This window comes from Oryzias latipes, chromosome 6, assembly GCF_053564925.1.
Source record: "Oryzias latipes strain Hd-rR chromosome 6, Olatipes_Hd-rR_3.1".
NCBI lineage: Eukaryota > Metazoa > Chordata > Actinopteri > Beloniformes > Adrianichthyidae > Oryzias > Oryzias latipes.
The window spans coordinates 23880976-23908634 of record NC_136242.1 but is presented as its reverse complement, the minus strand read 5'-3'; the positions used below and the strand labels follow the sequence as shown (position 1 = coordinate 23908634).

General features: G+C 41.2%; 1 protein-coding gene across 1 annotated transcript in view; it reads left to right on the top strand.

The window, feature by feature from the left end:
* Window positions 1–27659, top strand: part of wwox (WW domain containing oxidoreductase) — a 162046-nt gene that overhangs the window by 24607 nt on the left and 109780 nt on the right. The window contains exons 6-7 of the mRNA XM_004070065.5: window positions 21091–21179; window positions 24824–25009. Coding sequence (XP_004070113.1) covers window positions 21091–21179; window positions 24824–25009 — 275 coding nt within the window. The remainder of the gene's footprint in view (window positions 1–21090; window positions 21180–24823; window positions 25010–27659) is intronic.

The following is a 27659-nucleotide window of genomic DNA, read 5'->3' as shown; positions in this document are numbered from 1 at the left end:
TGTGAAGGAGGGCTCATAGCCCAGGGATGAGGGCTTCTTATGAAGCGAGAGGTGAGAGGTTGCTTGGATCTCTTTCCCTCTTTCTGTCTTCTTCTCTCTGCCAACAGAGAATGTTTCTTATTGAAGTCTGAGAAGTGCTGACCACAGAGAGGCAAGTCCAGCACGTAGCCTAATGTTTTAGCCCAAGAAAGGAGCCACTTGTTATTTTACGCAGCCAAACAGACACCAGCCTTAGCGGATGCCTGCCAAACAAGCAAACGCAGCAATGTTTTAAACGCAGAACCATCTGGCAGCAAGGCTATAACATTTATCTGCTATTATCCTAAGCTCTTTTTAGCATCTTTAGCTCAGTCTGGAATGAGAAAAAGCTTTAAGATCCTGTGATAAAAGTTCAGAAGAGATGCAAAATGTTAATTAAAAGTAGTTTTTTGGGAAATTATACTGTCTCTTGTTATCTGTGTTACCCATCAAGAGCATATTCAGACATGAGATGGAAACTTGATGAGTTTGTGTGCCAGAATTCATGTTTGGTGCTTTGGGTTTATTACATTTCCCACATGAGAAAAAGGAAAAATAAGTGAAACTGTGCATACTGTCTGGCTCTCAAGATGACTCACTGGAAAAGACAATGGTACTGAGAAAATATAAATACAATTGACTAACCAAGTACAGTAATTCATGTATTTGTCTTGGTATAAAAAGTCTTTATCTTACTTTAGTTGATCAGTTAATTAGAATTGGCTTTGGAAATGGTTAATGTTAAGCAATTAAAACATAAATAAAACTAAAAAAGACAAACAACAGAAATATATATTTATACATGGATATGTCAAAGTTAGGATAATTATTCATGAATTAATTGGAATATATTTATACATACATTTACATCCACATACAGATGTGAACCAATTCAATATATTTACTCGTAATCATAAATAGATTAGCTCATACAGTATGTGACTCATTTAAACCATAAACTAAGTTTGCTAAAAAGGGGTCTTGTAAATTGCTTGAAAGGGCATGGGGGCAAGCAAACTTATAATCCCATCACTATTAAAGTTAACTTTTTATTTTTTATTTCCTTTACACACACTCTCATTATCCGGTTCTTAGCTTCTGATCAGATATTTATACTTTACCAACACAAATGGTAATCATTTTAATACATTTCACAAGTATTTCTTAATATCAAATGGCAGAGATGAAGTACATATAAATAAATAAATAATAAATTTTACTTTATTTATCCCACAATGGGGGAAATTGTTCTCCACATTTGACCCATCCCCTGGGGGAGCGGTGAGCTGCAGACTAGCCACGCTCGGGAGACGACAGCTGGCTGAGGAGGGCGAGGATCGGACCACCAACCCTTCGGCTGTTAGACGACTTGCTGTACCGCCTGAGCTAAACTGGCGCTAGGCTGAAGGACACAAGCAGAAGATACATATGAATTAATATTAAAATGAATTTTGTTGTTATTTGTTCAAAGTCAGTGTCCTATAATGAAGTCCAGTTTAAAGGAAATTTGAATTTGGCAGAAAGAAAGTAACTCAGAAGTTTCCATCTTGTTTGAAGAAACCTTTTTAAGATGAGATTAAATACATATAACAAACAATTTTAACTTTAGTCAGTTTAAATGCTTATCTTTTTTTAACGGATCTTTTTAAAACAATCTTAAAATGATTTAATATCTAATACAAGAAACATAATGCTGTTATTTTTTCAGCTTCTGTGCAGATGTAATTCTAAATAATCAGTAATGAGTTGATAACTTTTGTTTTTGCTGGGGAATTTCAATATGCAGGACAGCTGACATGTTTGTAGTTTACTGCTGCTCAGATATTCTATTCTATTATGTTCTGTTCTATATCATGTTATTTATTAAAAGTGCTTCCCGTATTTTGAGCAACTCAGTGCTTTACAAGTAAAAACAATACATAGGCAAGACACAAACATTCAAACTAAATATTATAGGTCAAAGTTTTAACTTGTTTTTTTTCAAAACACTTACTTATTAGTTTACCCTTCTTGGAAAGAACAACTTCTGTATTTCGGATAAAAACATTGCAAAAGAAACTCTTTTTAATGAGAACAAGCTGGTAGATCGATGCTCTGACACCTTTTTGTAGTTTATCGGTGTCATGCACAGTTCATTGTTCCCTCATGAACCATTGCGACCTATATGTAGCAAAGAAGGCCTTAACTTTATATAGCTACAGTTCCCAGAATGGGATAATGTTCCCTGTCTTAAATGCAATCTTTCCTAATTTCCAAGCAAAGCCTTATCCATCCATCCACAGCATCTTAATGGCCAATGGAAGAGTGTCCGCACTGAGACTAGCGGATTGTGGGTTTGAATCTAAGTGCTAAACTTTTGCTTTCTCCTTCAAGCTCATTTGAAAACAAAAGTAACTTTTTAATTTGGCTCTAAAACTTGATTTCAGCCTTGTAATTATTATTCAAGACAGTTGTGCAGGGAGTTAATATTCATGAACTTCATTTTGGGGCCTCAAATAGGCGGTTTATGGTTATCAGAATATGGGTTGTTAACTCTAGAACAGCCGGACTAGATATGTTCCAACATCTGTCAGGAAGGTTGGTCACATCTTTCAGCAGATTATTCTTTTTTTTTTGGATGATGTTGTATCCAGTCAAGATTACAACTACGAGGTATTTTGAAAAAACTGGCTTCAAAAGAGCCCAACATAAACAAATGGGCCATGTGACCACGGCGTTTATGCATCTCTGTTGTTTGAACCCACAGTATTCCTGTACGGTATATAAGATCATTGATGGTCCATGATGTTTGCAGATGACATTGTAGTCTGTAGTGAGAGCAGGGAGCAGGTATGCCAGAGGTGTCAAACTCAAGTCGTCAAGGCCTAGCATCCTACTGGTTTGTCAGAAACCCAGCCTTATCTGCTACTGATTACCTGGTTCAGGTGTGTTTTGCCAATAAGATGCTACAATGACATGATAGTGGGAAAACATGAATAACAGTAGCCACCAAGGTCTGAAGTTTGACATCTGTGATCTAGAGAGGTGGAGGTTTGCTTTGAAAAAGAAGAGGACTGAAGGTCATCAGCAGTAAGATAGAGTATCTGTGTGTAAATGAAAGGGATTCAAGTGGAACAGTGAGGTCACATGGAGCAGAGGTGAAGAAAGTATTTAAGTATTTAAGGTCAACATTCCAGCGTGAGAGTGTGCGGAAGAGGGGAAGAAGCGTGTGCAAGCAGGTTGAAGCAGGTGGGGAGGGGAAGGTTTTGGGTAGGATGAGAGACAAAAGAGTGTCGGCAAGAATGAAAGGAAAGGTGAGAGCAGCCACGTTTTTGTTTTAGAAACATGGCTCTGAGAAAAAGACAGGAGGTAGAACTGGATGCTGACATTGAGATGGTTTGGACACATTTAGAGGAGGAAAAGTAAAAAGGATTGTAAGATTGAAAAAGACCAAAGAGGAGGTTCGTGGATGCAGTCAAGCAGGACATGAGGGTGGTTGGTGTAATAGAGGAGGGTGCAGAGGAGCAGGCTATATGCATGATCTGATGACTCAAAAAGAAAGCAGCCAAAAGACAAAGAAGAAATAAATTGTTTCATATTTTGGATAAGAAGATTTGGAGAAGTTCACATATTCTGAGGGGCCGTGGTAAAATATAGACCTTAAGTTTAGAGCTGGGCAAATATGTGTTGTTTAGTAAAAAAAAAACAAATATACAACACTCATCTTGAGGTGAAATTATATAACTTGAAATAAGATCTTTTGATCTTAATACAAGTGAACTGAACTGCTGCAGGCATCCAAATAGCCCTGCCCCAGGCACTGCCATCATTACAGAGTTGCCTGTCTATGTGTGAGCCTGCATTTCCTTTTTCCACAGAGCTAACACTGCTGTACAGCTTAATCAGTCGGTGTAACTGAATGCATATTTATCAGAGAGCAAATTCATGCTCACAAAATTAGACCCCAGCTCATACATCTTTATCAAACTCACACATGCACATCTTTCAACACGCACACAGATGTGCACACACTCATATCCACATTTCATTAGTGGGGCAGATTCAGGCAGCAGTAGATTAAAAACAACGTGTGTTTTTACAGGTCCATAAATCAAACGCGGCATGAGAAGGATTCATTTGGAGAACTGCGGAGTTGTGGCGTAGTGGCCCTCACGTGACTAATTCTAAACGGTGATACCTTGATACACTGCCTTTTTATTAGTTTGATTCTCTCTTGCTCCCCATCAGTGATTATCTCCCAGCTCATAGTTGACTTGCAGATTAGGTTAGATGTTATCTTCATTTATGGCGAGCATTTGGAAGATGAAAAGACCAACCCCACTTTAACCTTGATTTAGCCTACACACCTGCAAGTGATTAGGTCTGAAGAACAGAAGCAATGTATCTTTAACAGCCACATTGATCTTATGCAGTATAGGAAGAGTGCTGTATACGTTTATTTTACTGTGGCTGCTGTTTGGATGGAAAAACAAGGTTGCACTCTTTAATCCGCTCGTTCTTTACTCTCAGTCTGCTGGACTGCATATATTTTCTAAACAGCACATTCATTTTAATGATGTGTGAAGCACATAACTGTAAAATGTTTTGTTGACCAGTGATCATATGGAGTAAATGCAACACTGCACAAGGACTAATACTGTAGACATAACCCTTATTTTTATCTGTCTTCATGCTATTGTCTGCGCCACTCTAAGGCACTAGAGCACTCAAGTGTCCCGTGTTTATAGGTGTATTTTCAGTCTGAGGAATGGCATTGACACACAGTGAGAAAGGTATCATTTTCTTCAGCGTGAAAACTCCAACAAGTGGTACCTGGGGAAAGAGGAGCATATTACAGGTTCAAACAGCTATGCTCCCCTTTACCGCAGAGAACGACAAGCTCTCTTGACCTGTGACCAGACTCAGCTCTGTGTGCACGAGTGGCTGTGTACTCAAGTTGGGGGAGGCTTAGAGGTATACCTGGCTGTTTCCTTCAATGAAAAGCATTTATTGGGGTCGTGTCTGTAGTGAGGGGAGTGCGGAGCTACATCATTTCATGTCCTCTTTTTTGAGCAGTGTGTGTGTCACTGTGCTGCGTTCGGATAACCAGCTTGAGGACAGGATTGGTAACTGTATCAAATAACTGTAATAAAACGTGCTGTAAACCAATGAACACAGTTTAAACCCTTGACCTCCAAGTCCCTCAGTCACAGTGCTATATGTAGACCACAGTGGCCCTACTGATTAATTCTGCTGTAGACTGTGAGACCAAAGCCTGGCACCTTAAACCTTCAGTTACTCCTAGAGGTCCACCATGATGGCTGAAATACTTTTATTTGTCAGAGTTTTTAAGATTTCCTGGTAGTTTTTTTTAAAAATCATCGCATATAATGGGAAGATTTCTTTAAACCTTTTAAAGACCCACACCCACAAATTGTGTTTTCTGGTGCTTTTAAAATGTTTTTCATGGGAGACTTATATAAAGAAAATTAGGCTGAAAATTGCGTTTCTGAGTATGTCTTTATTTAAATCATTGTGAATCAGAAGCAGAAGCAAAGATGCATTTAAAAAAAGCTTGTAGCTGTGACGTACAAGTAACTACTCCAAGCCACAAGGTCCCTGCTCTGCTCAATTCTGATGCCTGTAGACAACTAGATCCATGTACATCTTAAATTTCCTTTTCTGAGTTGGCATCTGGCTGGATAGCTCCAGTATTGCTCACCATTGTTCTGAAACAATATATTATCTGCTTCAGCTCAATTGTTAAGCCTACTTTAGGTTTTTCTGTCCTGCTCATAGTTTAGTGTTGCACAAGTGTCTTCAGTAATTCAGTATCCGATTAAACCGTATATATTCTATATTCTGATGCATTTATTATCCTTTGATCACTATGATAGGGTCCGGTAATGCAGATAGTTGGGTGGTGAAAAGTGTATTTAAATTTCTATTGATTGTTTTCTATTGGTTAAACAACAGGTCTTAACTGAATTTTATTTATGTTGCACTTTAAAAAATAGATTCACCTAAAAGTTTAGCATTAAAGATGAAACATGAAAAATTAATGAAAAATATTCCTCTAATTTCTTTTCTATAAAGCAATAAAAACAAGAGGTCTTACAAAAGCTCTGATGCCTGGGAAATGAGAGGGAACAGAGAGAAGAAAACATACTTTTTCTGCCATTTTTACATCTTAGAAAAGGAAAAAAAGAGTAAAAAAACAGTCTTTTAACATATTTATCTACTATATATCATATAGGTATGCTTGTAGTCTACATCGATACATTCAGTTTAGAATAACACAGTCACTGCCAAGTTTGTAAATTGTTGCTAAATGTGGGTACCTTTAAGCAGTAATGTTCATCGATTGTGTTTTTGAGGCAAATCTCTTCTTACAAGTTTGTTGAAGGTAATTTCTGATTTGGTTTCTTTAATGGATTCATTTATATTGTTCCGTATTGTAAGTACTTTGTTTTTGAAAAAAAAAAAACAATAACGGTAAAACATAATGAGACAAGTAGAACATGTGAAGGAGAAAAAGAAAAAAAAACAAGCAAAAAATAACATAATATAAAATAAAAGGCAAGTTGTGAAATAAAAGAACTTACTCTGTGTCTGTTTACCTGTTTGCAGTGCGTAGAAACTGAACAGTTTCATCAAATGACAGGGGAGAGCTTACCTGGGTGAGGTGGAGAACCTCACTGGCAAAAGAAAAAAAAATGAGGGAGCAGCAGAGCCTTGGTGAGAATGAGAAAGAAGCAAGGGTCGGATTGGGTTATGCAGGGTTGGGGGGGATAAGATGCTCATTCATTACACTGCACAACGGCCCAGGGGTCGGCTTCATCAGGACTGATTCAGAGCTATTGAATTTGGACTCCATCTCCCATAAATCCTGCCCTGTGACGCTGATGGATGTGGGCCATAAAGCCTCCTGCTCTGACATGTGGAGAGCAACATGGAGAAACATGGGAAAATGTGAGTGCTCCAGGTTAATGTCAATGAGGCCTGGGAGTGAAGAGGGGATGATGGAGTGAAAGAACGTCAGCGACGGTGAGGCATCAGAGTTGTAGAGAGAGAGAAAAAAAAGACTGAATGGGCTGGGAGCATAATGTGAAAAAGCTGAGCGTTTGTGGGAACTTTAAAGCAGATTTTGCTGTGACATTTGCAGTAATTCAGCCATCATTACACTGTTTTAAAACCCTTGTTGCTCAAAGTGTAGCAATGAGTCTTGTAGGAGACAAAGAAATCTAAATATGCTTCCTTTTGCTCTAATAATCGAACTAACTCTTGTAATTATGTTGCTGTTGTATTACTTTGAATTTTTAGGGTAAGGCATGATAAATAGAGTTAATTAAAAAAAAAGTCATAATATTAAAACAGTCCTAACTACAGAAACAGCAGAAAATGCTGGACAGGAAATGGAGAGGTGTACACTTCCTCATTAACAAAACCCCGTTTGGACCATAAAGCGCCTTCCCAATGTGCACCAGCAAAATGCCCTGATTAGGGGGAATTGCTGCCCTAATGAAAGCCTCCATTGCAGGCATTTATGATATTGGTATTGGTGGTATGGTGACTAGGCCTATGGGATGGGCCGGCTTACAAATGGACCTGAGATTGCACTTGCAGTATATTTGTGTGGATGGGATAGTTGGGGAGGATAGGGGAATGCACATCCATAACTCATTTGGGGGAGTCAGTTTTACTGGGTTGGGTCTAATGGAGATGAGCATGTGCTAAGAGCCAGGGGAGATGCTAATTTAGCAAAGAACCAAAAGAAGACAGAGAGCGCCCATGCGCGTGTGTGTGTGTGTGTGTGTGGTCAGGTTTTGTTAACTTTACGATGGTATTTTATCATTATTCACCCTTTTTTTATTCATGGAAAATGATAAAAAAAAAGTCACTTATCGTTATTGTGTTTACCCCCAATTTACATTTTAATTGAAGTATAATTAAAAGAAAAAAATGTTGGTTTATTCTTCCAGAGAAAACTTCCATCTAGATTTTTAGATATTGTGCTTTGAGTGTAATCTGCATTTTCTTATTTTTTGAAATATTTATTTGCCACTACTCTGCCAAACAGATATCTTTAAGTGCAATACTGATTTATATTTTTAAATATTCTATTCAGAATGCCACAAGGAGGGTCCTATGTTAGGAATTTTATTAGAACAGTGGGGCTTTATCTGTCGTAGTAATACATCCAACATACCTTCATAATAGTAAATTGTGAAAGTTCCACTCCGATCATCCTTTGATCTATTGTAAAAGCGTTGCCAGTGGCCTTTTAGTTATGATTATGTCATTTAAAGACAAAATTAAAAAAACGGTTGTTTTCTAGGATATAGTTTCTGCAGAGCGGCAGATTTCATTAGAAATTTGCCTCAATGCTCTGAGTTTTGGGTGGGACAGTCGGCGGGGAGTAAGCCTGCCTCCCTTTTCCATCATCCATCTTTTTATATGCTTTCCCACTATCTTATAGCCCTTCACAACCCCAACATAATATGAATGCAACAACAGGTGTTGGAGCTGTCCAGCCGTACAGTTTTGAGCCAGCTCACGCGAGGAAAACCAAGACGTACATGGATCTATTTGTCTGCAAGAGGATGCATTGAAATGGAGCGGAGCTGGGAGTTTGTGGCCCTCCGATTCTAGCATGTCCTAGATTATGAGAAAAATACCACAAGAACATGGTAAAAACAAGATTTTCATTGGAGTGGGTTTCTAATAAGAATGTGGTCAGGTGAATTCATCTGGAAATGTTCAAAAATTGTAAAAAGCAGAGAAAAAAAACGGATTTTAAAACCTTGGATAAATCTAAAAGAGGCTTATTCTCCCCTCAAGGATCTTCTTCACTTTCTAATTTCTCATTTTTTCTTTCTGAACTTCACAACGTCGCCACAGGACTTACCTGAGGCCCTTGTGTCCACCTCATTCATCACTTGGTCTTGATTCCTCTGCTTCGAAAGGGAGAAAGGAAGAGAGTTGAGGCAGAGGAGTAACAAACCCTCCTCTGATCCCTCTCCTTCTTTTGTAGCTCCCTTCCTTCAGCGTGTGAGCGAGAGATGAATGCAGCCAGTGGAATTAATTGCACTCCCTTACTGAAGATCAGCAAGTTTGCTCTGTTGGCGTGCTGATCTGCCATATGGCTGCTCACTAGGTGAACACTTTGATTAATGTTGCTCACTCCCTCTTTTTTTTCTACTAATATTTGATTCTGATAACTGAAACTCAGCTCCTCACTCTGGATTTTTTTCCTCAGCCCTAATTCCCCCCCCCCCGTTCATTTATTTTCACAAGATTTCTTCAGAAAGAGTCCGTTACGTGGCGTCAGGGTAGACCATGTGAAGCATTAATACGTACGTGTTTGTGTAAGGAAGACATTCAGCTCTATAGGTATGTACCCTTTGCAGTTGATTAGGCCCCTGGTGTGTTGAGTGTCTCTCTATTAGCCTCCTCAGCCTCTTGCCTTCTTCTGTATGACTACTCTTTAGCCCAGAGGTCTTAGATGCGCTCACACACAAACCATGCGCACAGCCAGGGAGGATGCTGTGCTGGGGTCCCGGCAGTAACAAGGAGGTGAACAGATGGCGGAGTCACAATATCGATAGGTCTCACTGTAGGTAATAATACTTTAGCAGGGTTCAGCCAGGAGTGTGCTAACTAGAGAGGTGACTCTCAAGTGTAGCGTTTGCTTTCTGCAAATCACACCATGCGGGTGCGAGCGCGGTTGTTTGCGGGTGCACACCCACCCATCACACATTAGAGAGCCCGTTCTGATGCAGGGGTGTAGTTTAAAAGGAGGGGTTCGATGTCATCTTCAGCTCTCGAGATAAAATGTCCTCACCTGGGGGTCACAAGTTCAAGCTTTTCTTTTTGTTCTGCTGCTATAATGAAGCAGCTCTCTTGAACTCCATGCAGACATCTACACGGGAAGATCCATTGCAGTCAGACGTCAGCTTTGTTTTCCCTCTGCTTTATGGTCGTTCGTGCTGTTAGTGTATTTTGGTCTTCCTCTGCCTTGTTAAGTGCTGCCATTCTCCTGTGTTTGGATGTGGCCCAGAGGGCCTGTAGCGAGACCAGGGGCAGGAAATGAGCTGCAAACCCCAGCCATGCAGGTGCCCATGGTAGGCTGCCAGTCCCCCTAAATCTCCCTGATTACCTGGGGCGACTCTGGTGAGATGGGGGTGTTAGAAGATGGTAGGCTCTCTAAAAAGACTGATTGAGATGCAAATGGGGGCCATAACTCAGGGGTAATTCAGACCTGAGCACCCTCTGCCTCGTCCGTTCCTGCTCACCTCCCTATATCATCACATTTACCCCAGTGCAGAAGGAAGGGCTGTTATTGTCTTAGGATAAAGTTAGACATTTATCATAGCAATAGAGGAATACTTTGCTGGAGAGAGGCCTGAACAAGTAGAACAGGTAAGTATCAGAAAACACCAGACAGAATAAACACATTTTTGTCTTTGCCACACATGCATGCACACCTGAATATAACAGCAACCGCTCATACCTTTTAGAAAGAACAGGTGGACATCATAAAAACGTGAGGGGCTGTGGACCCACTAGCCAAAAGGTGGAAAAAGCGGGGGAGGAGGAGGAGGAGGAGGGGAGGAGTTATTGCACAGTCCTTTGCTGAATTGTTCTGTGGCTGCAAATTTAAATTCCCCACTATTATTTTAATAATCTGCCTTTTACTGCTTGAGCTCGGATCATTTGTTTGCAAACCAGGTTATTTGGAGAGGGAGGCTCGGGGGTAATTTCATGCTTTGGAGCATTTATATCTATAACTTAATGAGGAGAGGGCCTGTTGTTTCCTGGTAATACACTACTAGAGGGAAGCAAACTTTTTATTTTCCGTTTAGGGTACTGTTAGAGGGCAATAATGTGGGATAATTCTGATGGAATTAAGGAGCAAAAGCAAAGAGTGACTTTAATGCTTAATCCAGGTGTTTATTTCAGATTCTTAAGATTACAGAAAGTGCGCTTTTACATTTGTTCTTAAACTGATTTCGTTAAAGATTAAATAAAGATTTAGGTCATTTAGGCCAGTGTTTTTCAACCTTTTCTGAGCCACGGCACACTTTAACCTTAAAAAAAATCCTGCGGCACACCAGCATCCAAAAATTTAAAAAAAGAAGAATAACTCATAGTCTGTATTGATCTACAGCCCCTCCACAATCTCACATGCATTTTTGAGATAATTGTGTCAGAAAAAGCTGGAAACTGCAGCTGTTTTTTTTCTAAAAGATTCAATAAAAGTTAAGTTAGAAGATTTAAAAATAGTTTGATGTGTGTTCGTTGGTTTCAAGACGTCTAACGACAGATCTCCTTGTGCCCTGTCACTCTCACAACCCAATGCATCATGGGAGATGTAGTGCATAAAACGGCCGGAGATCGGTTTTCGGAGCTTCATTGTTTTGTTCACTTGTTCCACGGTCTGATACCGGATTCTGTGGAAAGCTACAGCGCAAAAGACGAGCTTTAGCTGCTATTTTTGTTAGAACTGAGCGACTTTACGAGCTAAATCGGGACAAGGAAGTGAAGACTTTAACCACTTCTGATTGGTCAGACTGATGACATGTGATTAAGCCCCTCAAGAATGATTGGTGGAGACAGTCAAAGGGACGGGACTTTTCCCAAATACAGCCGGAGCTGCAGCTGAATCGCGGTACGGTCATTCTTATCAAAATGTCTTTAATAAAATAAAATAAACGCAAAGAAAAAGTATTTTACGATCTTTTATATTCCTAACTCCTCAGTGTTTTATCAGGGCCTGTTTGGATGAACACAGAGCTGAAATCCTGGAGATGGGAAATGTTTTTAGATCAGTTAATGAGGGCAATTTTCCACGGCACACTTGACCATCTCCCATGGCACACTAGTGTGCCGCGGCACACTGGTTGAAAAACACTGATTTAGGCAAAAATTAATGTAACCATCTAGACATAGCAGATCGACTGATCATTTTCTGATCTATTTTAAAAGCGTGCCCAGTGGTCTTTTAATTATGATTATGTCATTTTTAGGACACAGTTTCTGCAAGGCAGCAGGAACTCATTAGAAATTCGCCTCAGCTAGTAAGAGGCAGGACTGGACTGTTGGCATGGAGCAACCCCGCCCCCTTTCCCCTGAGAGCTCGGGACCGGGAGCTTGTGGCCTGCTAGATGTATTTTCTGTCACAAATAAGCTTTTTTTCAAATGGCATTTATTCGTCCGCTCCTGATTCACAACAATTTGAATAAACAAATACTTAGAAATTCAATTTTATGTTTATTTTCAGAAAAAATGCCATAAGACCATGATAGAAACACCAAAAACATAATTTTAACCAGAGTGGGTCTTCGAGATGATCATTAGTGCATGTTCCTTTTGTACACTGAGGTAGGATGAAGGTAAAAGATCCCGTCTTCTTCTGTCCTTCCTCCCTCCTGTCACTCCTTTACGTCTCCGCTCCCTTGTGAAGGACTCTTCTTCTAGCAAATTGAATCAGACCGCATGAATTAAAGTAATAATTCAATTTGTTTACAAGGTATCATTTATTCTCTGTCATGTGGGTGCTCCGTTGACAATCTGCAGCACGCTGCCCCCTGACCTTTGTTGGGGTCACATGACGCATTTATTACATTCTTCGGCGAGTCTTTCAGGCTATTACCGAGTGAGAAGGGGATAAAGATGCATGATGTGAATCTTATTATTAAGGCTCGTGTAACGTTTAAAGAGAATGCGTAACTGCCTGACCTTATCAGAGGACAGGATAGATCATGTAAATTGTGCTTGAATGAGTGCACTTGTTTATAGTGATTGCGCTCCGCTTTTAATGTTCCATGTTTTAATTTTTTTTGTTTTCCGTGACTTTATTAAAAAAATTATTTAATAAAATGAATTTTTTTTTTTAAATTTCCCTGAGAGAAGAGGTTGCATGACTTTTATTTCCACAGAGAAGCATTTTATGAATCACAGCAGGAGTTTTCACTCAAAGGAAACACCAAAACCCTGCGGATTCCAATGAACTCGCGCATCAAAAGCACTATTACCCTTTAATACACATCAAACGCTTCCCCGTTTCTTAAATGCAAGATTCTTTTCTATTTCAATTATGCGACGCTTATGTTTTCATAAAGCTCTGCAGCAGGGGCTTGGTAACCAAATCAAAGAGACTTAATTTATTATCTGTGCCTGCTGATGTGTGTTCATGACAACAGTTTGCGCTTGAGTAAATGCTCGCTTCTCCGTCAGTGTGTTAGTGCCTCGCCAGGCCTCGGGATGTAGAGATGATACAAGTCACAAGCATTTCAGGAGAAATTAAACGGTGTTAAAAAAAAAGTAGCAGGTTTGGATAAAGCAATCACATTACTGCTGCACTTGAAAGAAAGACATTATTTTGTTCTTGTGAGAACGGAGCTTTATTGCTGACGCTCCCGAAGAGAAAGTTGTTTATATAAACTCAAAGTGCACGGGGTCTAGGAGTTTTTCTCCTTCTTTATTGTAATCTAACCACAATGCAATCAGCATCTAAGCTTGCTTGTGTCGTTCAGCCAGACACTAAAGTCCCTGTGCAGAATTGCAAAATAAGTTGGGTGTAAATATGTAATTGCCGGTGCTTATTCGAAGATCTGAAATATTAGGGAGCAATATGGATCATATTAAAATCCTAGTTGTTAGGGGTATCGGTTACACTGAAGACATGCAGGAAAATGTGCACTGTCTGCGTATCTGGAGGAGATAGAATGGGTGCGATGAGGGGGGAGATAGGAACAGAAGGGACTGAGGAAATGGAGAAGAAGAGACGGAGAGGAGAGGAAGATGAAAATCTCTTGATGTCTCTTTGAGAACATAGACACATTATTTAAATCACCATCACTTTTTAATGTAAATGTGATCTGGATGTGCCCTAGATGAAGGAGAGAAGAAGCAGAAACACACACACGCTCACACACTTTAAGTCATAGAAAGAGTAAAAGCTGAATAAAACTGTCCAGTTACAAATGGCCAAACACTTTATCAAACATTCCCTAAAAGGCAGCAAAATAGAATTAGCTGTTTGTATTTTGCACCGAAAAACACCTAACAAGCTATTTTGTGTTAGTTGACTTCATAGATGTGTACGTGTTTATGTGCGTGTGTGCTTGTGGGGAATCCGATATCTGCCTCCGGCCCCATGGCCCTGGTCTGTCTGCATGCGAAAAGCAAACTCTGCAATTATGATGACCGGCCTGTCCTTTTCATTTCCCATCTCTGTCTCTTCTTCTCCCTGTCTGTGTGCCTGTCTTGAGCTCTGCCCTTTTCTTTTCCTCTTCCTGTCTTTGTTTTTCTTTCGCTTTTGTGAAGAAAAGGGAAAAAAAATAGTTAAGGCATTTCAGGTCTCTAAAGGCGCCTTAAGTTTGATTACTGGCAATAAAAGGAAAATGAACTTTTTAAAGTTCATTATTGTGTCTCTCACTTTATTTTTTATTTGATTGCATGGTTTTCATAAAATTACATGCATCAGTATGCATCATAATATAAAAATATTGTGTGTATAAAGCTAAATGTTACCAAACCAAAATATATTTTACTTTTTAATAGCCATTTAATATCCTGAGATTTAACATAATTGTTTTTGCACAACTCTTTTTCTACCTTAGTTTTAATAAATTATAAACGTAACATTTACCGGTCTTAATTGCATGTTGCGTGGTGTATTTCCAGTGCTGTAACAGACTTCATTTTTTATCCAAAAATATTTTTAAAACTTGCTTACTTTAACCCTTTAACACACGTGTCAAACTCAGGCCAAATTTGGCCCGCAGTGTAATTATAATTGGCCCGCGAGATCATATCAAATGTGCATTAGAGCTGGGCCGTGGTATATACTGTAACGCTAAAACTACAAATCCCACAATGCATTCTTGTATGTTGGCATGCAGTCAAAACGGGCAAGTGTTCCTTTTTTCTGTTGACAGCAATGCTCTAGTCACTTCCGACAAATGAATTTCACCCTCCACAAAAATGGCCAAACAAAAGATGGACAACAGGAGCTTTCATGACAGGTGGGAGGCAGATTATCAGATTATCTGTTCACAAAAAAGGACAGACCCGTTTGTCTTATGTGCAGAGCTAACGTGGCTGTAATGAAAGAATAGAACATAGGAAGACACTATATGTTGAGAAGTAATTCTTTTATTTTAATCTTAAATGAGCAAAGATATGCAATTGCTCTAGGACACACACTTCCTTAAAGATCATGTGACTTTTCATTATTTTAGTACTTTATATAAAAAAAAAGAATCTGCTTGCCCATATTTACCAATCATATAGTTTCAGAGGATACATAGTAATTTTTCTGCATCATGAGAACTTTTTTTATTTAAAAGTACAAATAGCTCATTTTGATTTTAAATATGCAATGAATAAACTAGAGTATAGATTACTGCTGTGCCGGAACTTAATAAAAAACTTAATAAAACTCAATAAAAATGTCTCAGGATTTATTAAGGATCTTTGTTTCTGCGTTCTGCTCTTTTCTCTGTATTTGTGTCCGAATTCATTCGCTACTCACTATTTAGTGCACTGTCCAAATCTACAATTCCAAAATCCAGTGCCCTAGACCTCGCCAGACGTCTATGCCAAAAACCAGTGTGGATCAATGCTCACTAGATTGGCAATTACGGACCACAATGCATTGCGATTTAACCTTTTTTTAGTATTTTAATGTTTTTTTTTTAATAAACAATCTAATTTTTTGTCATCAAAACACAGAGGATTTATAAATAAAATGTGCATATTTACATTGGAAAATTAATTATGTCATATTTACTATTCCAGGGCACTAGATAGTCCCACACTGTGTTTTTTAGTTAGGGAAAAGGGAGGGAATCTGGATAAAGCCTCTGTTCTTTCTAAGGAATGCAGGTTTTGGGGTTTCTTTGCAGCTTCAGATTCTTTTGCCGGTTTGACTAAGTGACAGACAACAGTGTAAAGTTAACAGTGTTCTAATTATTTTAATGTTTTGGACACCTTTTCCTGCAGGCCACTGCACAAAAGATGTCAGCGAGCGCTAAACGGTGACGTGGCATTTTCTCAATGTCCGTGCTTCAGATGCTCTCTCCGTGTCTGTGTTGAGAGCGTCGGCATGCCTGTGCCTTAATCTTCCTGTTTCTCATCTGGAAAATCATCCCGTGTCCTTCCTTCACCTTTCCCATATCTGCCCCAGCAATTGCTTGATTTGTAACTTGATTTCAGGAAAGGGAAAACCTGTAGATTATCCCGCTTTCATTAGGGGGGAAAAACCCACTCCGTGTCAGAGAAAGAAGAAATCAATTTAATACAGACTTAACTGGAGGAAATTACATATTCTGCCTGTATGTGCTGAACAGGCACTTTCTCTTCCTCACCAGAGACCTGCCTCCCTATTAATTGCAGAGTGTGTGCAGATCGGAGAGCGCAGGAGGATGCATGTGTGCGTGCATTTGTTTGTTTGTATGTGTTTGTGACGTGCAGAGCGTGCGCCTCCACTTCATGGGTTGTGTGTTGCATAGCTGTGTGCTGAGGTCAGTTGTCAGGTCTGTGGTAGGGCACCCAGCCAGATTTGCCTGTTTCTTTATTTGCGGTGTGTGCATGTGGAGCCGCTGCACGTGGTGTGTGTCCATATATCTTTGTCGGTGTGTGGTGCGTGTAAAAGCACAAGCGCATGTGACTTAGCCAGGTGGAGAGGAGACTGGTTGGTATTTATGAACATACGTCATAATTGTGACAGGATGATATACGACCTGCACATTCCACAGTTTCTCCCCTCCTTCCTATTCTCTTTTTCATTTTGCTAAAAATATACATACATCTATGATATGAGTCTTAAAAGCTGATGACCAATTTAGCGCGGCGTGTTGCAGACAAGGTCACAGAGATCCGCGTTTCTCTGCTCTGCTCCCTCCGAGGCCTGGGCTAATCTACGGTGCAGGAAGAGGGGCTCAAAGTCATTTCTCTAATTGCTTTTATAAGGTGCCCTTTTCACACGGTGTCTTCACTGCTCATTCACTTTCATCGCCATTACAACACCTTACCTCTGCACCTGCTGGTAACCATACATTAAAGCAATATGGCTCTCATTTCGTTTTGGTATTAACAATTGAATATTCACGCCAAAGGGAGGCATTTTTGGTGGTTGAGGTGTTAACTGTTGAGGCAAGGGTTTTGTGTGTGGGAGGGTTACTTTTGATGCCTTAAGTGTTGGCTCTGCATCAAGGGATCTGCAAGGAGGGCTGAGCAGAGCAAGGTGAGGGAAGATGGAAACAGGGGTTAAAGCGTAAGAGTGAAGGCTGCGGAGGATAAGGGGAGCGGGAGATGAGATGGAGCCTAGTGCATTAAGACAGTGTATTATTTGGCGGTTCCACTTGCTTGCGTCCATTAGGAGTGGCTGCCGTGCTATTAAAGGGGTCAGCGAAGGGTGTGTACCTGGAGTGTGAGTACACCAACATGTGTGTGTTTTTAAGTTGGTAGAGTGGTTCGGTGTCTTATTGAACAGGATGGGGGCTCCCCTGGTCTACTACCTCTTCATTTTATTGGATTGGATCGCTCCAGTTATAATTGCATTAGAGAGCTTCCATCTCTGTCCTCCACTTCTTCATGATCTTTTTCTACACCACCAATTTCAATCACATATGGAAAACTATGGGGCTCAAACAAAAGCTAAATATGTTCATCTGTATTCTCTAAAGCAGGGGTCTGCAACCTATGGCTCCGGAACCACATGTGGCTCTTTGACCCCTCCATGGTGGGTTTAAGAGAAAGGAAGAAGTACGGTATTCTTGGACTATAAGGTGCATCAAGAAAATATAAACCGTCAAACTTTATTCCACTTTCTCACTAACAGTTGAAGCACAGTTGAAGCTCCTGACTACAGCACCCACAATGTTCCAACAAATACATCAAGCAGTGGGGCTTCTTAGTCTACTAAAGGCGCACTAAAACACTTAGGCTGGTTTTGTGTACCGTGTACCACAGAAAATCAATTTTTGGTTAGTTAGCATAACCAGAATTCTTACTTAAGGAGGACTTTCTATATTTAAAAAAATAAAATCAATAATTTGAAGTGGAGTTTATGTTTCAAAAAAATCCTCTAAGGTTCACTCTATTAGCTCTTATTTACTTTTGGTTATTTAGTTTAGCAAATTTCTGACTGAGATGGAACACAAACAGTAAAACAGTTTTTTTTTAAATCTCTGCTGACATTACACTACTTACTACTACATTTTTTGCATTGAGATGATTCTTCATGAAACAATGTGTCTTTTATTTTGAAAGGAAGTCATGTGAACCTTTGTCAAAGGACAAAAAATATTCCATATTTCCTTTTTATATTCATTTTTAATTTGTGCCAAATTTATGATTTTTATGGCAACAATAACATAAATATAAAACAGTTTTTTCTAAAGGGTTAAAGTTAGACTTTCGGCTCTTGCTGGGTTGAGGTCAGGGAGAATTTGACTCAAATGGTCCTTGAAGTGTTGAGTATTGTAGAAGCTGCTTTAACAGAAAGTCGATGATGTTCTGGCCAGCTGTTTTGATAGGTATTTGATAGATTTGAAGGGTGGGGCATGGTGGCATCAATGCCATGGTTTTTTTGGTTGTCCAGCTGCAAAATTCCACATGTTTCAATCAGCTGGGGGCGTTGGAGGCAGTGAGCCCTGCCACCGTAAGCCGATCTCAGTGGTGTTGCGAACTCAGCGATTGCTCCAGAGTTAACCGGAAAGGCTTCGCTGCTTTTCACTTTTTCTTCGCCCTTGAAGAGACCAAGAGTTGTCAGGTCCTCGTAAAAACCCTGAACAATTGCGTCTGTATGTTCTCCCTGTCTTTTCCTGCCCTCTTCTTTTTTTCCCCCCCTTCTTCTCCTTCCAAAACCTGGCCATCTGTCTAATTGTTCACCTCCATCGCTTTAATGCTTTTTACATGCTCCCCCCCACTCTCTTTCCAGGCAATAAACTTTATTTTCTTCGCAAGACTTCAATCTACAGGGGGAGGGTAGGCAGGCGGGCAAGCAGGCTGCTCACCTTCTCCCTGCTGGATTTGCTCCAGTGACCCCCCCCCCCCCCCAACCCCACTTCCTACCCCCCCCTCCTCTGGTCTCACATTACTCCATGTCTCCTTCCCCTTTCCTCCACGTCTCCAGGGAGAGTAATATGTGTCCATCAGGCCAACACCTGCTGTCATCTTCTCTGCTGGTCTCTCTCTCATAAGCAGCAGTACTGTCGAGGAGGCCTCACCCAGGTCGTCGCCGACTCTGACCTTGTTTAGATGCCTCCTTTTTTTTTTTTTATCGCACAGTAAAACTAGCAGCTGAATCACCTTTAAAAGAAGCACAAAATGGTTGCTCACTACTGGCTTTTTCTTTTTTGATTCATGCATGCGAGTCCAAAATATTCCTATTGCATACATAAGTGGTTAAAATAGGTTGTCTCCCCTGACCTGTGATTACTGCCGTGTTCAGATCATATAAGCTGGTATCCTATAATCGTATCTATAACAGTCATAAGCAGCTCTTTAATGATCTGTAATAGCATCCATATAATGGCATAGAGTGGCATCAAGAGGATAATTCAGCCATGGATTATGGTGTGGTAGCTATGTTTTACTCTTGAGTCACAACACTAAATTTGTTGTGTGCGTGAGCATGTGGGAACCCACACTGGAGCAGTTATAGTGTATGCAAAGTACCTAAAGACTTGCGCCTCCATCTGAAGGTGCTCTTAACCCTTTTTGTGCTCAGGGGAGCGTGGAGCGACCCTGCTGCGAGTGTCATGTGTACTTAGCTCTGCAAAGACAGGGTAAGTGCGCTCCCATGTGACGCGTGCGGACAGGAGATCATTTGAGAGGGGAAGTCTGACAGCGGAGCAGCAGCAGATGCGGCGGCCGTGGTGGCGGATGCAGAGCTGAACGCTCCTCCAGGTGTAATGTGAGCTGACAGCGTTCCTCAGGGATTCTGGACAGGACGAAGCACAGAGCAGAACCTGGAGACTGGAGCGTGAGGGATGCGCTGCCCCCTGGGTTCAGCTTGCTCCGTCTCGCTTCGTGCTGTACGCTACTGTTCTAACATATGCCGTGGTCCCATGTGGGCTGATGCATTGTTAGAAGGTTGAACCTCGCTTGTATCTTTTGAGGGCTTGTGCTGATAAAGAGGAAGAGAGGTGAAAGAAAAAAAAGGCTGGGTTTACACACTTGACAAACATGGGTATATACTATTATTAAAAAGGAATGCCCCCTTCAGGCCTTGATGCACCTCTGCTGAGGTCTGTGGCCTGCAGCTAAATGCTACAGTAGGATGAAGAGGATGATGAATATTTAGCTTGTCTCCTGCATTGTGTAAATGCAGCTATGCATTCACTGCATAAGTCATTTATCTTTCTCTACTTCTGTCCTATCTGCACCTTGTCTTCTAACATATGGTGCAAAATGAGCCACACACACATATGCGTTCAGAACACATACACAACCTATACCTTTGGAGTCTTCGTTACACTTTCAAAAAACTGCTTTGCACGCTGCACATATCCACGTCTCCAGTAACTCTTGTGGAGGAAAAAGAGGACATTTCAAGGTGGATTTTTCTAAGCATATAGCAGGACCTTCTAACATGTATGTAAATTACATATTGTTGCGCTGAACAAGTTTCCCTTGAAGCTAATTGTATGGACAGCTGATCTATTTTCATGCCATCTAATAATGCACAACATTCTGATGAATAAAGTCAAATGCAACATTCTCTCTTTGCCTGTCTTGCCGCTATCGGAGTCAATGTACTCACCAACTATTCAAGCTATCGCAACAACTACAGCGGCAAAACATTTTCAGAGAATAGAAGTGATGTTTTTCCATTTCCTACATTTTATTTAAACATCTACATCAATAAACCCCTTTTCCCTAATTTATTGTTTATTTTGTTGATTTAAAAAAGACAGAGGTAAAAAAAAGAAAGAAAAAGAATTATATGTACTATTTGATAAAAAATGTGTTAACTTATAAACTATAGTTTTCACAGAGAGACAATAATTAAGAGAAAACTCAATTTTCGGTCTTCACAGGAAATGTTTCATTTTTCCCTTCTTTGTGTTTTAACAGCATAAAGCCAGAGTGGAGGCCATGATGTGCAACCTGGCTTCCCTCCGCAGTGTCAGAGAGTTTGCTGAGTCTTTCAAGGCCAAGAATTTGTAAGTCTAAAAGTTAATAGTTGATGTGAATTTCCTCACAATTTTTGAATGTTTTTTTTTATATCTAGAAAATATTGTCTACATGTAATAAAACAGGGAAAAGCAGCACATTGTAATTTACCTGCCTCCAAATTCCTTCACTTAAAGCACATCTTAATGATTATTGATGGACACCGTATGGGTGAGCTCTCAGGAGTGTGTTTGTGTTGATTTGCTTGACATTGGTGGAAGACACTTGGTATCACTTATTTTGTGGTGGTCAGCTTTTCCCGCCGCTCATTTGCTATTTTGGGGTCATGCGTTCTGTGGTCCCTGCTGCTCATCCGCTTCGTAGGTCTCTCAGCACAGGGGCTTGTGTACACAGCGTGAATGTTGATGTCAGCAGACCCCCTTAGGGAGAGGCAGGGCACTTGCTGCCCATAGCTGCCCTGGGGCTGGGTTTGGCTGTCCAGGACACGTGTTTGTCTTCACAGACAAGCTTCACGGCAGTTTCCTTCACTTGTTGTGCTAGAGTTCTCCTCTAACGTATACGTAGAGGAGCTAAAGTTAGGATGTTGCCTCCTAACGTATGACTCTTCCTTCCCCATGTCTTCTTTTCTCACTGTTTGTGTCAGTGGGTCTGGCTTTCCCATGCTCTCATGTTGTCTCAGTCCCAGTTTGTGTCACTCTCTGTACTTCAGGATTTTGGCAAGGTTGTATTTCTTCATTAGGCGTGCTTTTGGGGGGAGTGGGGGACTCCCAGGGGATGTCAGAGTACATTAATTCTCATCAGAAAGCGAACAGAGCAGAGTGGAGGCAGGGAGCTCTGAGCTGTGAATGGCACTGGGCAGCTGTCTGAGTCTACCACCACTCTATTCCTGCATGTATATCTTCAGGCATAACACACACACGGAGAAAAACACAACACACACGCAGAGGCGCACCCAGACAATTCCAGCGTGCTTGCACGCACGTGCACTGCAATGCTTCTGCATCGTGTCATTGACAGGTGAAATGTAATCAGAGTCTTTTTCTTTTCGTTCTCTCGTTTCTCACTCCCCTGCTTTTAAGTGCTTTAGTCAGTGGCTTTCACGGTGCTTTGTGTTCCATTGACCCCGATTCTGCTTTAATTGCCTGTCCTTCGAAATGAAATTACCTGGATATTGATATTGTTGAATGCAGTGCAGTTTTGTTGGGATGTAATTGATGGAGGACAGCGCTGACAGAACGCCCAAAAACAATTTCTATGATGAACATGTGCGATTGGCTCTCTGCTTTTATCTTTGGCGACTTCAACAAATAGCTGCAGAAGACGGTCACTGGACGTTCACTTTCACTCGGATATTTCCACACACTGTTTCCGTCTGCTCTTTTGGGCCAAATCATGAATCAGGTGTGTTCCCACATTTATGCAGCGCATGTGCTGCCAGTTTCCAGCTTTCCAATAAAGTGCAGCGTTAATGACCACCAGCCTGAGCCCAGCTCACACAGGCAATCTCTTCCTGCTGGCCCACATTATCATAGAGGTCAGGGGTCATACCCACGGGGGTTATTTAAAGTAAATATATAAACGGATGTCTCCCCGTTTGGTAGTTAACACCCTCGTTTGACCAGCGCTGAGATTGCAGAGTGCAACTGTGTTGTGTGAGGTCTTAATGTGGAGAGAGGGACCGTGGTGTGCTGCAATAGGCCTATTAAAGACATTCATTAGACCTGCGCTTATGAGAGGGGGATTAACTGGTGGGCAGTTGAATTAACAGGCCTTTTACATTACTAGCAGACTCACCAGAGGGCTGTCCGAGCTGCGAGGGGAAAATTCTCTGCCGGGCTGAAGAAGAAAAAAAAAGTTGATTGTGTGAATTTTTTTGATTTTATATTATGAGATATAATTTTAGTGACATGTTTTCTCTCCCCTCTGGCTTTTACATAATTTAACATGAAAATTGGGGTAAAATAACAGCATCAGTGAGAGGTTAAAAAGTTCAGATCAGGGGCTCACTATGACTGTGTGGCCCCCAGTGAGGAGCTGAGTTTGTCTCATTGTGTACCTCACATTCCATAACACATGCACATACAGAGCCAACAAAAAGCAAAACTTTTAAAGACCCACTCCCATAAAAATTGTTTTGTGATTTTAACATGTTCTTGTGTAGTTCTTCTCCCAAGGAGGATATATCTAAATACATTTAAGCTTAAAATTGTGTTTCTGAGTGTCTCTTTAAAACAATTGTTGTGAATGAGGAACAGACAGAAAAGATGCTGTTGAACAAAGCTTTTAGGTGTGATGTAGGTGGTATGATCAGCAGGCAATAAGCTCCCTGCTCCATCTTCATGTTTGTCGTCCAAGCTGGCATTAAGCTCAAAACTGTACGAGTTGATAGCTCTGATATTATATCTGATATTATCTCTGATATCTCGCCTAGATATTTAGGTTATCTAGGTTAGATTTGGGATTGTGAGGGGCTGTAAGCTAGCGAGAGAGTGTGAAAAGATGGATGATGGACAGTTCCACTCAAATTTCTCAAGGGGTACCGCTGCCCTGCAGAAACTATGTTCTAGAAAACATCACAGGTTCTTTTGATTTTGGCTAAAACCGGCATAATCATAATTACCGGTAAAAGACCACTGGGAATGCTTCTAAAATAGATCAAAAGATGATTGGAGTGGGACTTTAAGTCCCACAACTTTTCTATTTTTTGAATCTTTATTTTATCAGGTTAGAGAGGTCATCTACTTAAATATGTGTTTTTCATTTTTCCAGTTCCCTCACCTTTCTAGTATTTTGGAAGACAATTTAAATATCTTAGTGCTGGAGTGCTGCAAATGTGCTGAGGTTGGCACTCTTTAAGTTGACTCCAGCCTAGGTTTGTGCACTTTAATGAACCTTGTGTGTTCAGAGGCCTGAAGGTGATCATACAGTACACTGCTATGTAATAGTATGGGATGGCTCATTATAGAGAGGCATAACAATTCACACATTAATTTTCCAGCATCCAGTTTTTAATTAATCCAGTAGGCAGTCTTAAACACAGGGTACACAAATTGCCTTCGGCCTCATAATTAATTCTAATGGAAGAAATTAAAAATTGGTGGGGTGTGTTTGGATTGTGTTACTGTGGTTCTGAACTCGCCGGAGCGTTGCTGTCACCGACAAGGATCTCCTGCCCTGACCAATCCTGCGATCTCCTTTCTCTGTTCTATGAGCAAGAAGAGCTACTTAATATTTAAACGATTGAAAATTCAATGTATGTCTGTTTCTATGAAAACAGAAGCCTCTTATTTGGTGTTTGATCATTCCCTGTGTGAGTTTTCTTTGATATGCTTATGCATTTCTCAGTCAGTGGGTTTGGTTGAACTGCTGGAGCCTGCATTGACACCGTTTCCACTGCCCACCCACCTGTGAAACGTTTTGAGATTAGCTTTTATTGTGGCTCTGCTCTTGGACTCCAGCCAGCTGCATTCAGCATCTACTCTACCTTTGCAAAGGCCTCACCAGAAAACTGCATCATGCCAGGGTTACTGTTGCTCTGTCTATGAAGAGCTCTATGGTCTACCCACTCTGAAACAACGTTGTGTTGCTTTTACTTGTTCCTGTTGTTTTTATATATGTATATATATTTAAATTTCAAAATAAAATTCTTTTGTCCTCCACGATCTCTGCACAGGCCCCTGCACATTCTTGTGTGTAATGCAGCAGTCTGCACTCAGCCATGGACCCTAACAGAAGACGGCCTGGAGTCCACTTTTCAGATCTGCCATCTGGGTCACTTCCTCCTGGTGCAGTGCTTGCAGGAGGTCCTTCGTCGCTCCGCCCCGGCCCGGGTGGTGGTGGTTTCTTCAGAGTCTCACAGGTGAGGACACTTGCACCGGGCAGGACGGTTCATCGTATGTAAAGCCCCGTTCGCCATCTAAAGCCCTAACGTTGGATTTGTTCTCTCAATGATGCCCCCAAGATTTTTTATAAACAAAAATGTATATTTGACTTATCCTTATCATTTATTTGACAAAAAACCCAGCTGGAGGTAAATGAAAATTTGATGGAAAAGATGACAAAGCATTTTAATCTTAAACAATGAGCTTATTTACCCGCCAATTTTAACCGCACCCCCCTTAGTACACACACCCCTCCCCCCTCAATATATACATTCAAACATAAACACACACACATGCACACACACACTCTCTCAAACACACATACACGCACACACATTTTGCAAGGAAGGTGGGACCTAGGACCATCTGTCCCCTGCCTCTTCCCTGGTGGGGGGTACGGGCCCCTTTGCAACGGCGGCTGTGTCCCCGGGGTGCCGGCTTCCTGGGCCCGGCGGTGCTCTCTCCGCGCGGTGGGGGGGTTCACATTACATCTGAGCCGGGGGTGTTCGTGTCCCTGGGGGGTGGGTTCTGGTCCTTGCTCCTGAGTGCTGGGCCCCGCCAAATTTCCAACTGTGGCCGAGCCTGGTCGGGCCATATTTACAACACCCCTTGTGGGCCCTCTTTTTTCCCCGGGGTTCCCCCCTCCTGGGCGGGGGCGGCGGGCCCCTGCCTCGCTCCTCCCTGGACCAACCGTGGGCCGGGCGGATGGCTGCCTGGAGTGCGGAGTGGGTCTCCCTTGGGGGGTCCTGGCTCGTACCTGGGGTTGGGGCGGGGGGATGCCCGGAACTCCTTGGTGGTGGTGGGGTGCTCGTCTGGGGCTGTGGGCGTCCTTCTCCGGTGGGGCCCTGCGCTGGGTTCTCCCGGCGCGGCGGGGGGGCTGCTCTCCTGGTTGGGCTGGGGCGGCGCCCTCTTTCCCTCCGTGCCTCCCTGCTCTCTGGCTCTGGGGGCCTTGCGGCGGCCCTGCTGGCCCTGGCCTGGGTGGCGGGCTTGGTCGCCCGGGCGGCGGTTGTTCCCTGCCGGTTCCCGTGTGGCGTTGGGGGGATTCCGGCTACCGCTGCTGGTGCGGTGGGGGTCTTGGGGTGGGGATGGCTGGGCACTCTCCCTCCTTCTTTTCACGTTCCACCATCCATTTTAGAAGAACATAAACACTCACCTGAGCACAGGTGTTAGCTCAACAGACTGAATGACTGAAATATTTCACACTAGTTGGTTTTAAGGCATAAGTATGCGTGTGAACATTATCTGTTTTGTGTACATGTCGACAGGTGGACATTTTTGCAACTAACAGGTGTGTTTATAACATTTGAGTGTGTGTGTGGACAGGCTCCGCCCTTTTTTTTTTTTTTTTGTTTTGTTTTTTTTTTACATTTAAACCTTACCATAATGATTAACAACCAGTAAACTTGTTGCTTTATGCTGCTTCATGGTCTTATCCCCCTTCCCCTCCTATTATCACCCCCTACCCCCCCTCTCTCTAACGTCCCTCTCTCTTCTTCCCCTCTTTCCTTTTCCGTCCGGTCCAACACCAAAGATTTTCAGACATGTTTGAAATTAATAAAGTTTGGCCCCAATTATAAAAGGGGTTTATTCAGACATACCTTTGGTTTGTCTGAAGATTAATAACCCCTCTTGTTAAAGTAAAATATGTCCAACCCAAGAGGCCCTCAGCTCTCATCTGTCTGCCTAGCTGTTGGACAGGACAAGTTAAAAAAAAAAAAAAAAATGAGCCTATTTAAACTTGATAACAAAAAATCCAATAAAAATGTAAAAATGACTCAAAAATGTTAGATTCAGCAGATAAAACTAAACTTGTATGTACATACTAGTTTGTTGGACAAAAAACTATGTTGTAGTCAATAAGAGAGTCCGTAATGTTCATCATAGGTGCACTTGAACTGTTAGAGACAGTTCAAGTGTTGTTGGACCTTTAAAGGATGTTGTTTAATATAATGGTGCAGAAAATCAAAATGTAGCTCCCACAAAAAAGCAAGAATTCTGCCCCTGTTACTTTTTAAGCGCATAACAGCTTACCTTTAAAAAAAAAAAATTCACTATTCATTATTATATGAAACCACTTGTAACGACACAACAGGTGAGTCATTATTATGTTAAGACCAGCGAAATTTGATTATTTTGAATCCTCGAACTGTAAACATATTTCCATAATAGGAATTGTTCCTCTTTCAGAATTTGCTTGAATAAAGACATAATAAAGTTCCCAGACCTTATGTAGGGAACCGTAGCACCACCCCTAAAACATCAGTTCTCCCTCCAGAGAACTCCTCCGTCCTTTAATGGATCATGATCAATTTGTTTAAGTGATCAATAAACATCGTTTTTATACAATACATTTAACAAAGCCCAATAGATAAGTTATTGTTATAGGATTTAATCAATAGGCCAAATTACAAAAAATAACTTTTAAATGCCCCCCACTACTTTTATCTGAGTATAAGTCTGGATTAATTGGAAATGACTATTTTGATTTTCACCTGTAGGGGATAAAAAATCTATTTAGTGTATCCAGAAACTGTAGAAGAACGAGAAAGAGTTATTCATTTATGGAGAGAAAAAATAAGCATACGTCTTAAAAACCTTATGAGGAATTAATTAAAAACAGATTTGATT